This window comes from Marmota marmota, unplaced genomic scaffold (genome assembly GCF_001458135.2).
Source record: "Marmota marmota marmota unplaced genomic scaffold, marMar, whole genome shotgun sequence".
Classification (NCBI taxonomy): Eukaryota; Metazoa; Chordata; class Mammalia; order Rodentia; family Sciuridae; genus Marmota; species Marmota marmota.
The window spans coordinates 3,611,530-3,628,518 of NW_025999897.1; the positions used below are offsets into that span (position 1 = coordinate 3,611,530).

The 16,989-nt window shown below is 32.4% G+C and overlaps 1 protein-coding gene across 1 annotated transcript in view; it reads left to right on the top strand.

Moving 5' to 3' along the window:
- The window catches only part of Cep112 (centrosomal protein 112), a 435,668-nt gene that overhangs the window by 99,597 nt on the left and 319,082 nt on the right, over positions 1 to 16,989 (top strand). The window contains exons 11-17 of the mRNA XM_048798206.1: positions 960 to 1,059; positions 3,915 to 4,033; positions 6,101 to 6,244; positions 9,862 to 10,016; positions 10,279 to 10,408; positions 11,615 to 11,707; positions 12,460 to 12,609. Coding sequence (XP_048654163.1) covers positions 960 to 1,059; positions 3,915 to 4,033; positions 6,101 to 6,244; positions 9,862 to 10,016; positions 10,279 to 10,408; positions 11,615 to 11,707; positions 12,460 to 12,609 — 891 coding nt within the window. The remainder of the gene's footprint in view (positions 1 to 959; positions 1,060 to 3,914; positions 4,034 to 6,100; positions 6,245 to 9,861; positions 10,017 to 10,278; positions 10,409 to 11,614; positions 11,708 to 12,459; positions 12,610 to 16,989) is intronic.

Below are 16,989 nucleotides of genomic sequence, written 5' to 3' on the forward strand. Positions count from 1 at the left end.
ATTTGCATACATTCTTTTCATTTTTTGCTTCTTTGCAGACATTAGGGTCAAACTTCTTTTTTTATTTACCTGTCAGTCTTAGATGTGAGACTTAAACAAGAAAAGGTAAAATAGAACACTGGTAATAAAAACACTAAGGAAAAGTTGATTAGACATTAGTAGACATCTTTTTTAACATGATTTTGGATGTATAGGAAATATGGTTCAATCATTACAAAAGTTGTGGATGTTTGTACTCCTACCTTAATTTGGTTTTCTTTTCCCCCAAGTCAGTACTTTCTCTTGCTCGCTAACTTTCCTACATTTTAGTTATTCCTGTAGTTTTTTTAAAAATGAAGATATGTTCTGAAGTATAAAATAATGATTAAATTTATTAAATGATTAAAGTCTCTGATATAGATACATGTCACTGATATAAAAATTTTGTGCAATTTTTGGCATATTTTGAGCTCATTTTTTGGATTCACAATAGCAGAGCTGGATATTAAAGAAGATTTTTAGATGTCATCTTCCCGTGTATCTGGGAATTCTTGTCATTGTTCATTAAGATGGGAGGAAACTCTTGTGGGAGGATTCATGGATCTGCTCAGCTGAAAGATGTTCTATTCCAATTCAATGGAATGAATTGTACCATCCCAGCATGTCAAGTTTCTGATGGCTTCTCTCTGCCATTTTATGACAGTTTAATTTCTGAATTATATTTTTGGGAATCACCTAATTTATTATTTATAATCTTCTTAAAAATTGATATGTGAAAATTCCAAAGAGATGGCATACTTTTTCAGATAATAATTATTCTAGCATATTTAATAATTTTTTCAATGTGCTATAATTTTTACCATTTTTTGGGGAAACCATTTCTGAAATTGACAGAGACAGACTTGCAGATATATTATGGTTATTTTTAAAATTATGTATTCTATACTTAATATACTAAAACATTTTATATTTAATTGCAGATTTTAGAAAGAAAGAATAAAGAAACCGAAGAATTGAAAGCTTTATACAAAAAGAAACAAAATGAAGCTGACGAGACTATAAGAAAGCTTGAAAAGAAAGGTTATATTGTGATTTTTTTTGTAAATCTTTAATAATATTTTTATTTTAGTGATTATCAAATTTGAAACTAAAATTTAATTACTGGCTTTTTGTTGAGTTTTTATCAAATTTATATGGACAAATTTATGTGGGCTTTCATATGACTGGGTATAACTGTGTGTGTCTCTGTGCATACCCATGTATACACATGAAGTGGTAACAACTAGTATTGTGATTGACAGTTGTGAGGATCAGACCTATGGCTTGCTAGGCAAAGAGGAATTTTTTATATAATGTCAAACATTCCAATTTTAGTAATGTAAATCTTGATAATTAATATTTTAAAGAATCTAGGAGCAATAATATATTGAAATGACAGTTTTCTTTATTTATTCCTTCAGGTTTTAAGTGTTTTTTAAGCAATATTCCCCATTTACACATTCTTGAAGACGGACAAGAAAACATTTAATCACGGTTTAAATTAACAATGATTATGGGTGAAAACATCTAAATAAGCAGGCAGTCATGGAAGAAAGTGTTGTAATTTTTGGAGAAAGGAACTTTTGTAAGATTTTTAAAAGTTTGGTAAGATTTAATTAGTTGGAGAAAAGTTCCTCATTTTAGGGTGGGAATGCTAAAATTGGTAAGTTGTGGGAAGGATGCTGCAAAACTGTTTAGCTAGAGTGAGTAACCTATGCATTAACATAAGAATTTTAAAAGATTCACATCCCTGACTTGGGGCTAGCTTAAGCATGGATTTCAGATTTACAAATTTGAACTTATCTTCTAGATGCTGGGAAGGCAGTGACTTTTGAAGTGTGAACTTTAGGACCTCATATTTTAGGTACTATAGGTTGGTAATGATGAGTGTGTTGAACATGGAGACAGAATGGGAGGGGGTAGGGAATGAGCATTCCACTCATTAGAAAACATAGGATCTCATTCAGTTGTGCTCTTCATTATAAGATACTGAGATCAGAAAAAAGAATATGTAAAGTTCCTTCTAACTCAAAGATGTTCAGGCTTCTGCACTAGTGTAATTTTGCATAAGAAATGATAAGGACCCAGAATATCTGAGGCATGGCAGCGTGAGTTGTGAGAATGGACCTGAAGAAAAAGTTTTGAAGAGTGAGGATTTGTGAATGATAGGCTATAGGCAATGAGCTAGTGTTAGGGGAAAGGAAAGTTTTCTTCAGGAGTTTGAAGAGCTTAGTGGCTCTCACCTAGATCACCAAATATGAATGTGTGTAAGTAATGTTCTTAACAATTGAGGATGGCAGTTACATATATAAATTAACTAATGAAGTAGACATTTTTAAATTAATTTCCAGCTTTAAATATTGGTGAAAGTAATTAGAAATTTCTTTCATGTGTTTTTCTCCAAATATTATCAGTAACTACAAAAATAATTTAAATTTATTTCTAGATTTTCTTTCTTACCCTGATTGAAACCAAGTAATTCAGAGATGCTTAAGGTTTAAAGAGAAGAATTTGAATTCTTAAAATAATGCTTCTAAAGCCTTTTGAATTGTATTCAGATCTTACTTAATGTTGGAATTGTCATGTAAACCATGTTGTAGATGCTAAAGACCAGTACTAAATTAATTTGGATTCATCTTCTTCCTTTATGTATTGCATAGTTGAGATTAAGAGTGAAAGAAATTTCTAGGGAAATGTTTTAGAACATTCTGCTGTCTAAAAAATATATTCAGTAATTAAGAAAGGATATATTGAAGTAAAATATGGAGCTGAATTTATATTATCCAGATAACATGAATATATTAAACACATTTTCACTTAAATCAGTGACAGTTTAAATAATTTTAGAAAAGAAGATAGAAATAAAAATGATTTATAAGGAAAATATTATTTGTTTATTTATTTCAGTGCTGAGGATCAGACCCATGGCTTGCTAGGCAAAGAGAAATATTTTATATAATGTAAAACATATTCCAATTTTAGTAATATAAACTGTGATAATTAATATTTTAAAGAATCTAGGAGCAATAATATATTGAAATGATAGTTTTCTTTGTTTATTCCTTCAGTACATATCTTTTGGAGAACTTGCTTGTGTGGCTCTGTTATGCCCTGTAGATAAAAAATTGAAACACCTTTTTCCTTAGTGAAAATAGTCTTGTTAAAGAGGAAATAGGCAAGTAAATTCTTATACTGTCATAAGTGACTCAATGGAAAAATATATGTTCTTTTGTGGAAATAAAAAGGAGTTTCTGTTTCTGTAAGGAGAGGAATCTGCTTGGTGAATAGTGCACCAAGGTGATTCTTGAATTGAGACTCTGAGAATGAGCAGGAATTTTTGTTTTGTTTTGTTTTGTTTTAAACAAGGGAGGGAAGGATATTTCAGGTAGATGGATATAGAGATAGTGATTTATGAAAGAATATGTTCTCAAGACTCTGCAGATAGATTGGTGTATTTTAGAATACAGGTTTAAAATGCCGAAGTGGGAAGAGAAGTGTCCATAGAATCGTTGGATCATGAGGAGCTATGATTTCCATGTTAGAGGCTTTTGGCCTTCATCCTTTAGGTGAGGATATTTGTGGAATGATTTTCAGCCTGGGAGAGACATTGGATTTGTACTGTTGAAAGCTCCATTTAAAGCAACAATGGACAACAATTAGAGGCAGAATGTTACTTGAAGATGGCACACTGTTAACATTTTTCAACCAAGGCTCTTTATGATGTTAGTCACAAATTGAGAAAAAGGGCAAAGAATAAGAAAAATTTTAGAAGAAAGAATTGAGAATTCTTGGTAAAAAATTGAATTATCTATTAAGTGGTATACTATATTTTATATCATCAAACTCTTATTTGGTTTCTAGCATTGGTTTAACTATATTTTCATCATTTTTGACAGTTCAGACCCTTATACGTGACTGTCAAGTTATCAGAGAGACTAAAGAAAACCAGATTATAGAGCTAAAAAAGATATGTGAACAAAGTACAGAATTTCTGAATAATGATTGGGAAAAAAAGGTAAGCTGCCTAAAATAGTAATAGAAAATATGAAAGAACATGCTTCAGAGTAATACATTTAACTGTAAAAGTAATGGATTTCACAGAATATACAGAAAGGTATAATAAAGAGAATTAAAATAATTTAAAATTCTAGACCAACTAGAAATAGCTACTGTTAAAGTTTTGGTATATTTCTTTCTAGAGGTCTATGGTCTGTAAAGTAATTTTCATTTTGAAAACATACTTTTGACTTAATTCTTGTGTTTAATTAATTTTCTTATTTTTTTGTCATAGTCAATAGGTTTTTAAGCAAAATTGTTAAGGAAATATCAGTTTTAATCTTGGATTTTGGCCATTTCTTTCTGAAAAATCATACAACATATAATGTAATCCAGACTAGAATTTATAGTCTAAACTTGTTTGGATGTGAACAAAATCACTAGTGCATGGGTCATAGCACTGAGATATAGGTGCTATGAGTTTGGCTATGCCTTATACCACCCAGTTCACTCATTTTTGAATACTGGACAAAATACTACTTTTAAGATGTGCAGTTCAAAAATACAAATAAAATATATTTAGAGGGACTTGAGGGACTGCCTACAAGTAGTCAAAACTGCATATGTTAATTTGTGAACCACAAGAGTCTTCTGTGTGGTTACTGCTGAGCCATCCTGAGCCATTTCTCAGTCTTCTGTTTCTCCAGTGTCTTCCTAGTCAAATAAGCATTCACAATGCCTGTGCCATGTCCTTGTGTCTCTCTCATGTTCATGAATAGTGAAACAAATAGATCATTTAGGCTATTTTGGACTCCAGCTCTCCCTGCTTGGTGAGTGGGGTTGAATTCAGGCAGTAAGAATCCCATGCCCATGAAGAGAACGGAAGGAATGCCTAGAGGCTGAGAGCACAAATTTTTCGCTCTCTTCCCTTGAACTATTCATTGAACCTTGTTTGGACCTTCAGAATTTACTTTTTTTTTTCTTTACCTTAGTTTACATGGATATTTTAAAACTTTATCCATTTGACAAAGATGTGAAGTCTTTTTGGAGGTTTGAATGGCAAAGAAGCATTTTTTACATTAACATTGTGTAAAATTTTATGCAAATAAGATGAGAAATATGGATAATATTCCTAATCAATAACAATATAAAAACTTGGAATGGAACCATCATTTGACCCATTTGGCTTATACCTAAAGGACTTAAAATCAGCATATTATATTGATGTGGCTACATCAATGTTCATAGCAGCTCAATTCCCAGTAGTTAAAATATACACAGTGGAATATTACTTAGCCATAAAGAAGAATGAAATTATGGCTGTTGCAAGTAAATGGATGGAACTGGAGACTGTCATGCTAAGTGAAATAAGCCAATCCCAAAATTCCAATGTACTCTTTGATATGTAAATGCTGACTCACAATGGGGTGGAGAATGGAGATTCACAGGATTAGACATGCAGAGTAGGGGGAATGGAGTGGAAATTGGAATGGGAAAGATAGTAGAATGAATTGAACATAACTTTCCTATATTCATATATGAATACACAACCAGTGAAACTCTACATCATGTACAACCATAAGAATAGGAAGTTATACTCCATGTATATATGATATGTCAAAATACATTCTACTGCCTACATGAAGAACAAATTAAAAAAAAAACAACATGAAGATTACTGTTTCTCTTATTTCAGACTAATATTTTTAAGCTGAGGTATGGTATTATCTGATTTATTTACCCTTTCTACCTGAGGTATGAGATTTCCATTAATATTTGCTCATTGATTAAAACTTTCAATTCAGGAAGGCAACTGAAAATGTTTCTTAATTATGCTCTTTATGTGTCATCTTAACTTTCTTGTGGGTTTTATGTTTTTTGTAGTTACATCACCATATACATATATAGTGATATATATACACACAAAAAATTGTCTATATATATATTTATGTATAAATATATACATATGCACATATCTATTCATCTATCTATACACAGACATACAGGAATATTGGAAAATGTTTATTTTCTGAATTGCAAAGTCGTCTTTTCCAAGTAGTAAAAGCGTCTTGGTTTCATTGTGTAGCTCCACAGTGCTGTAGCAGAAATGGAAAAGGAAAAATTTGAACTTCAAAAGCGACATACTGAAAATATTCAAGATTTGCTTGAGGATACAAATGTACGTCTGAATAAAATGGAAGGTGAATACATGGCACAAACACAGGCTACAGTAAGTCCTTTTTTATTTTTTTTAAAAACATTTTTAGAAACTGTCTTCTTAATCTTCATGACCTCATGCTTCACTGGTGTGCACTGTGTGTAAGTGTGCTGCTGAACTAAGAAAAAGCTTTATCTTCTAATATTAGTCAGCTTTTTTTGCTGTGAGCAAAATGCCCCACAAGAAAAATTTAGAAGAGACAGAGTTTATTCTGGCTCACTGCTTCAGAGGGTTAGTCCCTGGTTAGCTGAGCCCATGGCTCTGAGGACAAAGTGAGGCAGAACATCATGGCAGAGGGGCACGGCGGAAGAGTGCTGCTAATCTCATGGTGGCTGGGAAGCAGAGAAAAAAGAGAAAGGTCCCCAGAGAAAATAAACCCTTTCAGGGCAAACCCCCAGTGACCCACCTCCTCCAGCCACACTTCACCTACATGCACTTACCACCCTGCTAGTCCATTCAAACTAGGATGGACTGATTAGGTCACACTTATAATCCAAGCATTTCAATTCTGAACATACTTGCATGAACAGGAGTTTTTGGAGGGAGATACCTTGTATCCAAAATGTAATACATTCCTACTTGCTATAGATTTACGTGTGACAGTGGACTGTTAGTTCCTTGTTAGTATTTGTCAGTTCTTATAGAGCATAGTTATATTCAGGAAGAGTGACTAGTGTCCACACCGCAACATTGAGCAGGAAAATGAAAAGGACCCACTTTCCAATTGTTCTGTTGTTTTTCAATAAGCATATTCCATTGGATTCTTATTTTAGATATAATAGTTTTTTGATCAGTTTGATAACTCCTGAGTTAAAATTTCAGGTTCACTGTATTATTCTTACTCTGTTCAATGACAGACAGACAGTTGAGGTCACAGTGTTATTTCAGTGTCCATCATTTTCTTCTCTGAAATGTTGGGTATCTTTCCCTTTCATCTTTTTTTCTTTTTCTCATAAAAAATGGTTTATACTTTTATCAGCATTTTTTCTCATCTTTATAGTATTCAATTATTCATATTATAGAAGGAGAACTGTCTGGATTTTCTGGCTGATAAAACCCCCCTTTCCTTAGGCAAAGTCTGTAGATTTGTTTATTTGTATCAATTTGGGCCCTTTGCATTTTTAATTTCTTTAGCAATTAGGTTATTTTCTGATACTTTATAATCATATATTTATTTTCCATTAGGATAAAGTATATAAGAAATAGATTTTAAAAAAATTCTCTTCATATGGGGCATATATTTATCCCTTTTTTGGATTTCCTATATTCTCTCTATATATTACACACAAAATCCCTCACTTCACCATGTGTTATGGCTTGTCTCCAAAAGTTCATGTGTGCAGCAATGCAAGAAGGCTTAGAGGTTGAATGATTTGGGTTATGAGAGCCTTAACCCAATCAGTGAATTAATCCCCTGGTGGTATTAACTGAGTAGTAACCTAAGGCGGGTAGGGTGTGGCTGGAGGTGGGTCACTGGGGGCATGCCTTTGGGGTATATATTTTGTATCTGGTGAGTGGAGTCTCTCTCTCTTTCTGCTACCTGATGTTCATGTGAACTACTTCCCTCTGCTATACTCTTCTTCCATGATGTTCTGCTTCACCTCAAGCCTCAAGAAATGGAGCCAGCTGCCTATGGACTAAGACCTCTGAAACCATGAGCCCCCAAATAAACTTTTCCTCCTCTATAGTGGTTCTGGTTGGGTCTCTGAGTCACAGCTGTGAAAAAGCTGACTAAATACCATGCATGCCTTTTCTCAGGGATCTTGACTTCTCAAACCCTGGCTTTTCTGGCCATGCCGAGCTCTATTCCCTTGCCCTGCCCTCATCCTCCAAGACTGGAAAATGCCTCCAGGGTAAAAGCAAATGGAGAATGCTGAGCCTCTCTGCAGCTTCTTCCTTTGACCTCCTTACCACCCTCCTTGCACAGCCTCTAACACCTAACTAATAAAAAAAAAGTTCTTAGTCTTTCAGTTCTTTTTTTTTTAAATCATGCCTGGGGTAGAGCCCAGGGCCTTGTGCATGCGAGGCAAGCACTCTACCAGTTGAGCTATATCCCCAGCTCAGTTGTTCTTTAAAGAAAAAAAATTGGGGGGGGGGGTTATAGATGGACCCAGTACCTTTATTTTATTTATTTATTGTTATATGGTGCTGAGGATTGAACCCAGTGCCCCACATGTGCTAGGCAAGTTCTCCGCCACTAAGCTACAACCCTAGCCCCTTTCAGTTGTTCTTAATGGGAATGTGTTCTACAGTGAGCTACTTCTTCAGAGCCAGAAGTAGGATTTTCCCTTGTAGGATTTGTAGTTGGAGCTTGCATTTATATTTCTCATACCTCTTGTCTCTTTTTGGCAATTTCTGAAGAGGAAGGGATGCAAATAGTTTTTATTCCACCATTTAAAATTGGAAAGCCAAAGATATATTCTTTGTTTCTTCCATCCACATAACATGTAGGAAATAGGGGTGTTTGGAATATGTATTAGAAAATTGAAACTGTCTTCTGAAAGAGATTCCTGAACAAGAGCACTCCAAAGTAAATAGAGTGCTTGAGAATGAACCTGGACATCTGATAGGTGTCAGGCTCTGAGCCAGGAATTGTGTCACTTATTAAAATTTGATCTATCTGACGTGCTTTTAAGGTAGATGTAATGATTTCCATTTTACATATTTGGAAGCTGTTACACCAAAATTTAACTTTATATCTATTCGGTAATGAAGAAGGGATGAGAGGATGAAAATATGTGAGATTTTAATGTTATTTAATATTTGAACTTTATTTTAAATGTTTATCTTAGAAACTGTATAAAAGGAACATAGTACATCTTTCCTAATTACTCATACACATTAGAAGTTTACTTGTTAAATGAAAATCAGTCATCCCTCCAGCTAATGCTTGCTACCTTATTTTTAAATATAAAGTACCTAAGAGGTCATAAGCACCTTTGTTAAGGTTTTAAATTATAGTCCTACCAAGGTAAAGAATACAAAATAGCTTAAATATCAAATGATAGATGAATGATTTAGTTAAGAGAAAATTTTGAATACAGTGGAAAAAATACAGAAAAACTTTTACTAAAATGGAAATGATATTCAAAAAAGAATGAAAATTTGTGTACTAACACTATAATTCTGTAATATAATATTTATATATACTTAAATAATAAAAAGTATATTGGTTATGTGATAATCCTGGTAATAAAATTTGAGAGTTATAGATTTTATACTTAAATGATTACATTGTTTTATAATTTGAAAAAGTTTTTGCAGCTTCAAATGATGAGAAAAGGGCACTGGTAAGTACTCACCTAATGAACCTAAACTAATAAAGAGATGTGAAGAGAATTTAACCTTCTAAGGATAGGGACTTTGTCCTATATGCTGCCACGTTCCTGCTTCATGGAATATTTGCAGACTCAGTAAATATTCACTTAATTTAATGAATGACTTTAAGCATGTAACTGTGCTGTTTCTAGTTTTATGGTAGAAAGCATTTTTTAAAAAAGATGTTAGAGGTTGATTTAGTTTTTACTATTGTCATTTATGATGCATTTACTTATTTTCCAGGCTCCTTAATGGTACAAAAGTGTTATACAAAAGTAAAAGTCTTTCTCAACAATAACTTATTCTTTTAGAACCACATGGTTAAAGAACTGGAGGCCCGTGTCCAGCAACTGACTGGAGAAGCAGAGAACAGTAATTTACAGAGACAGAAACTAATTCAAGATAAATTGGAACTTGAAAGATGTTACCAGATAACATGTAGTGAATTACAAGAAGTAAAGGCAAGGTATTTTCTAAAATCAGATATCTATTTGGGGTAGCTACAAAGTACTTATAGTAACTGTATAAGTAATCTGTAAAAATTAATCATACCATGCACATTTAATCTTAAAGTCCTCTTTAAACATAAGAGGCATATGTTTACAGTTAATAAAAATGTGCATACTTATTTGACATTTTTAAGTATAATAGATTTAGATGATTAAAAAATTCCACTTTAGAGATTGATTCTAAAAATATTAGAAATCTATTTTTTTTTTTGCTTTTAGGCGCAACTTACTGCATAAAGAAAAAGACCATCTTATGAATGATTATGAGCAAAACATGAAACTATTACAAAGCAAACATGATGCAGATATAAGCCTTCTGAAACAAGAACATGCTCTTTCAGCTTCAAAGGTATTGAATAAGCTGACAGATATATCTACACAAAGTAGTTATTTTCTTTGCTCAGCCTGTAGCCATAGACAGACATGTAGAAGCTAATTGGAGTTTGACATTGTTACCATCACTTTATTCTTGAAATAATGGGAACTTTGAGAATTTTTGTTATTTAAAATGTTGAAAATGTTAATGTCTGATAGAGTATACAACATAAATGTTTATAAATTACATTCTTCTGTAAGTTAACCCTTGTTAGTATGAAAGTTTTAAAAGGAGGAAACCTATAAATTCTGAGAAGTCGTTTTTTTAATGTATTTTGTTGAGTAATGATATATATTATTATTGTCTTGAAATTTTGACTCTGCTTTAGTTTTGTAGTTAAATTTTTTAAAAAATATTATTTTTGATGTTGACAGACCTTTATTTTATTCATTTATTTATACGTAGTGATGAGAATCAAACCCAGTTCCCACACATGCGAGGCAAGTGCTCTACCACTGAGCCACAACAACAGCCCCGTAGTTTTTTTTTTTTTAAATATTTATTTATTTTTTTAGTTGTGATTGGACACAATACCTTTATTTTATTTATTCATTTTATGTGGTGCTGAGGATCAAACCCAGGGCCGCGCACATGCTAAGCGAGTGCTCTACCACTGAGCCACAACCCCAGCCCTAGCTCCATAGTTTTATGCCGCAGTCCAGCTGCAGCAAAATAACCGGGGGGTGAGGAACAACTTGTGTAGATTGATACAGCAGGAGTGGGAGCCGTTTATTGTAGGACAGGAGGGGTATATATACATTCCACACAGCTTATCTAATTAACATAAACTCCATACAGCAGTCAACCAATAAGGAATCTCCACACTTAATGGCTCGCTGGCGTTACTTCACAAACCACTCCCTTTGGCAAAATGCCAGATGCCATCCAGACTTGTTTACAGACTCTAACAGTTTTATAGTTATAATTTTTTGAAGTTTTCTGTAAACCTATTTTTTATGTCAGTATTACATTTGTAACATTAAATACTACCTGGTACTTAATTTATATTTTTACTTTTAAAAAATTAATTTTCCGTTCATTAAAATAGTTTTTATTTATATTTCTAGATAATTTAAATTTTGATTGAATTTTCAGGGGGTACAAATATATTTTTTGAATCAGAATTTATAAGATGGTGCAAAAATCAATATTTGAGTTTTTATTCTTAAAATCCTTCAGGCATCTGATATGATTAAAGGATTAGAACAGAACATCTGTCAATTAAAACAGCAGTTACAGGAATCAGAACTTCAAAGACAGCAGCAACTAAAGGTGAGACTTGGGTTTTTACCCAGAACAATGGCCCAAACTCTCCTTTCCTTTCCTTGATTTATGTTTTAAGATGAGAGTCAATTAAAAAAACAGATCATATAGCAGATAGCCCTTTCTGATTCTTTTATTGCACTGCATAATTTAAATTTTATTTTATTTACTTAAATTGAAGAATTGGATATTAATAACATGTACAGAATAAAGAACAATAGTTTTAATTTGAATGATCTCTCTTTTGAGGTTAGTTTTAAAAAATAAACCCTATCTAAGTATGTTATTTCAGAATAATTTTTCTCTTTTAAATTATCTACGAATTTTCATAATCTCCCTTGTCCTCCTCTTTCTTTCTCTTTTACCTTTTGGATTTTTCCTTTCTCTCATTGCCAAAAAGTACCAAAGATTAGTGTACGATATAACTTCAAATTTGTTATTTTCATATTGACTCAATTGGCCATTCTTAACCTCCTAATCCTAAGGGTTGAAAAGTTCCTCTTACACTTTACTGCAAAGTAGGCACTTTTGAGCACAGTTAACATCTTCAGACAGCTAAGGCCTTTGGTCCTGTAATATGGAGGTACTCATATACTTTCTACTTGTAGGCTAGAAAATTGGGAAGGTAGGGCTCTCCTAATAATTTTCAAAACTCTGAAGCTTGACATCTAATAGATTCATTGATTTCATTGGATTTGCTTATTATATTGACTCTAATAGCAATTTTAAATATAATAAAAATAAACATTTATTATTCACAGGACCAAGAAAATAAGTTTCAAGTGGAGAAAAGCCAATTAAAACACAACTATGAGAATAAGGTAATAAGTTTTGTGGGAAGTTATAAAACATTGAAAATTTGGCAGATGAGGTATTTAATGGGGTCTGAGTTTTATAATGCCATACATTTTAACCCTTAAAGAATAATTTGTTTCCACGTTGATTTCAACCACACAGTGGTCAATATTTTTTCGTTATTTTTTATTTTTATAAATAGCTTCTTCAGGTCAATTATTATTTACATCAACATTAAAACACTGCTTGCATGTTTAATTTATTATCTTTCATAATAATACTTTTAAATTATATTTTATTTCTACCAGCTTAAAAGTATGATACAATGGGAGTTATTTTATGTTATCATATGTTCAATGAGAGCATTGAATATTTAACCAAAGGACATAAAACAATGAAAGAATTGACTACTACTTAAAAATTATTAGTCGTTTCTTATTATTTAGAATAGTGTGTATTTCTACTGATATATGTTAGTAGCCTTGTTATCAGTAATAACTAGGGGTATATTAACATCTTTGGCAGTAAAAAACAATGTTTTATGGATTTTTGATTATGACACTTATGTTCTGAAATTGTTTGCTATCAGTGGAAGGGCATTTGAAATACAAGGTTTTGTGCTGCTTTTATAATTATTTGCTGTTCTGACACTTGTAAAATTTACCTATAATGGAAAAGGAGAAAGAAGTTAATCCTTCCATTAATTAAAATATATACAAATTTAAATTAAACGTGGTTTACATAAAAATTCTTAAAACATTTTATGTTACCACCTCTTACTTATCCATATAATCAGTTACCCAGTACCTAGCCATAAACTGTTTACACTGGTCAAAGTGTCATATTAGATAATAAGATGAGGTTGTGGATACATTAGGCATAGACCCTGCCCTCCAACAGCTTAATGTAGAAGAAGAAAAATGTTTCTGTTTTTAAGAAATGTATTTTTACTGACATGTACTGACCTGTGTCTGTGCTTTTTAAAATTAATAATAGATTTTCTTACTGCTGCAATTTTAACACAACTCAGTGCAAGTTCTTAGGTATATTTTATATCTACAAAATTGATAGCTCAACAGGAAAGTGAAGTAATGCTTTTATTGAAATAAAGAAGATTTTCAGTTTCTATTGTCAAGCAATGTGGCTTCATAAATATTTTGCTTACCAAAAGAAGAACATGTGTCATCATAAGCCTTGCTTCCTACAGTATAAAGCATCTGGATCCTCTGGGTATACTTGTTAGTTCATTGTTCATTCTTTGGGCAGATTTCTGACTTTCCTTCCATTAAAGAGCATCTTTCTGGGTCTGGTTGTGGCTCAGTGGTAGAGTGTTTACCTAGCATGCATGAGGCACTGGGTTCGATCCTCAGCACCACATAAAAAAATAAATAATCAAAATAAAGGTATTGTGTCCTGTGTCCATCTGCAACTAAAAAAAAAAGAAAAAAGAAAAAAGAAATTCTTAAAAACAAACAAACAAAAACAGAGCATCTTTCTAGCCTCTTGCTCCATTACGCTTTATGGTTAGTCTCCTCCTGAGAGGTGGTTATATGTGTATCTGTGAAATGGATGGGCTGGTGTCAAGAGAGAGGCACACACTAATTGTCAAAGAATATATTCCTTTCCTGAACTTCTTGCTAAGGACTGTTCTGCTGAGGACTGTTAAATGCAGAGCTAGACCTAAAACGGCAGTCTTTTTTTCTCTCATTATCTTTTCTGGAATATTTAGCCACTAAGTCGACTAAAATTTCTGAGGCCAGTCCCTTTACCTGATGAATATACACGAGAGAGCAAATATGGGAGTTCAATTCATCCTTATCCAGTAACCTTCCAACCATTTATGTTCTATTTCATTCCAAAATATAGGGAGCAGACCTAAATTTTCTTTATTAGGCATAATAACTGTAGCTATTCCTTTTCCATGAGCAATCAGTTTACCTAGCTTTTTAATAGAAAGTAATTTGTTAAAGTGTATTATTTTCAATGTATGTTGAACTTGTTTAAAATCAGAGCAACCCTAAAAATAAAATAACTATTGCATATTTTCCTAAAATTATTTGTATTGGAAGAAAATGTTGCTCATCATGTCACTTTTTATTTTACAATTAATTCCATAATATTCCCCTTTTAAATTGACATTTGTTCTTCTTTCTTTATTAAACCTGCTGTGATCTCAAGCCTTGAAGATTTGATGTCTTGTACCCCCCTTGGGGAATATCCCTTTGGTCTGCTCAAAGAGCTGACATAAATCTCACGCAGCCCTGGACTGTGTAACTTTATAGCTAAATGGATTGTATAGGTCTTTTGTTTGTGAGACAGTGTTACAGGTGTGCACATTCAATAACATTGGGCATAAAATTTAGTTCTAAATATCTGTTCAAGAGGAGGAAATGCCATCCTAAGTAATTTCTTCATGCCAGTACAAAAGCAGCAGGATGGGACCATACCATTCCAATTTGTTTGAGGTAAAAGAAACAGCATCAAATGCTGTCCCTAATTTAAGCACAAACATATTATCTAATGGTTTTTATTGATCTCTGGTGGCTGTTGCCTGCTCTTAAGAGCTTTGAACATCAAACAAATAATAGGTAGTAAATCTAAATGTCATTGTTTGATGAAGTGTCCTAATCTGCTAAATCAGGAAATGGTTAGACTAAATGATCTTACTAGCAAGGAAACACCTGCCTCCTACAAATAGCCTGTTGCTTGTTTTCTGAACAGGCACCAGGGAGTAAAGATGGTGCTGTTTACCTAAAGAAATTCATGAGGCAGATGCTAAGCATGCATATTCTAAAATGTGCTAAAATTGAGTTATATACTTAAAATTATTCTGATATAACCAACAAATGAGATATGAATTTTAATGGAGTTTAAAATCACTTAAATATGATTATCTAAACTTAATATTTGTATATAATTCTTTTAATTTTGTTTAAAACAATTTTTCATAGCTTTATGTGTTTATTGTATAATTTTTTTTCAACTATTACCGATGGGATTTTCTTTAAGAAGCTATGTGCCTTTCCTAAAGTGTTAAAAATGAAATTACATAGTGAAAAGATTTAGAGCAGTCTTGCAACACACTCTCCCTATTTTTTTGTATTGGGAAGCAGAGGTTAGATGCAGCCAAGAGACATGGTGGAGCTGTTCAGCTGGTCTGTTTTTGAGGCAGGAACAATTCTGAGCTCTTTACCATGCCATGATGTTTTGCACAGCAGATCTATTCCTGAATATAGTAGTCCCCTGCTCCTTTATATAGGTACTTCTTTCTTGATTTCTAAATTCTTAGGATGTAAAGGAGTAAACTATCTGTCTATCTATATATGAATGTGCTTATGACTACCTAAAATAATCATTTACAGCAGGTAGACACATTTGAGAATATGTAATGTATCCTTCACTATCTGGTTTGAATTCTTATCATTATCACTTTTAAATGCATTTTATTTATCGTATATATTGGGGCAAAGATTAGAAACAAAACATTGTCTTATTTCCCTCTGCCATTCGGAAATATAGTGAGACTCCATTTCAAAAATAAATAAATAAATAAATAAAATTTTTTTAATCTGTAAGTTGCTTATTCTTTAACTTTCTTTCATGTAAAAATAAATAATTCTTTAATCCAATTAGAATATTAATCCGGAATCTTTCTTACTGAGATCAACATGTAGTGATTTCTAAATAACCTGATGTTTTTTTAATTCCCACAACTATCTGAATATTAAGTTAAAACTTAAAATAACACCTCAAATAGACCTTAATCATACAGTACAAAAATACTGTATTATGAAAAAATGAACCAGAAAAGCATTTATTGAATATTCTAGTGTGGGCCAGGTATGCTGGACGCTAGGGACATAAAAGTAAATGAGAAACAGCTTCAAGCTTTAAGGAACCCCCCGCTCAAAAGTATGCACATGAGCACATCCATATTTCACTCAGAGGGAAGTCCCTCATCTTCCCAGATAGTTCATTCTTCTTTTAGAAATGGTTCTAATAGATTTAGAGGCAGTAAATTAAATCAAGGTGCTTGTGTTAGGAGACCATCTAGAATCAAGAGGTGGCAGGAGAAAATTTGACAGAGGTTAAGATTGAATAGAGTGATAAAAAAGCACTTGTATAAGAACTCAAGAATGCTTAACAATTCAGGGGCTATTTTCTGAAAGGGCTGAGTCCAAGGAAATTATTGTATTGTAGCACCTTGTGAGTTTGGATCTTCTTAATGACCTGAAATTATCAAAAAAATGTATGTGGAGTATTTATTCTGAGAAGATAATAATAATTTTTTGTGTTTATTGAGCTTTTTAAAAGTTTTCCGAGCATCACTCTAAGAACATTAATTACATGGAGTAATTAATTAACTTACTACAAGTCTTTGATATACTTAGTGTTATTACCCCCATTTTCAGAGGTAGTACCCAAGACAGAGAATTTTTTTAAACATTTTTTTTTTTTTTTTTTTTTTTTTTTTTTGTCAATGGATTTTTATTTAT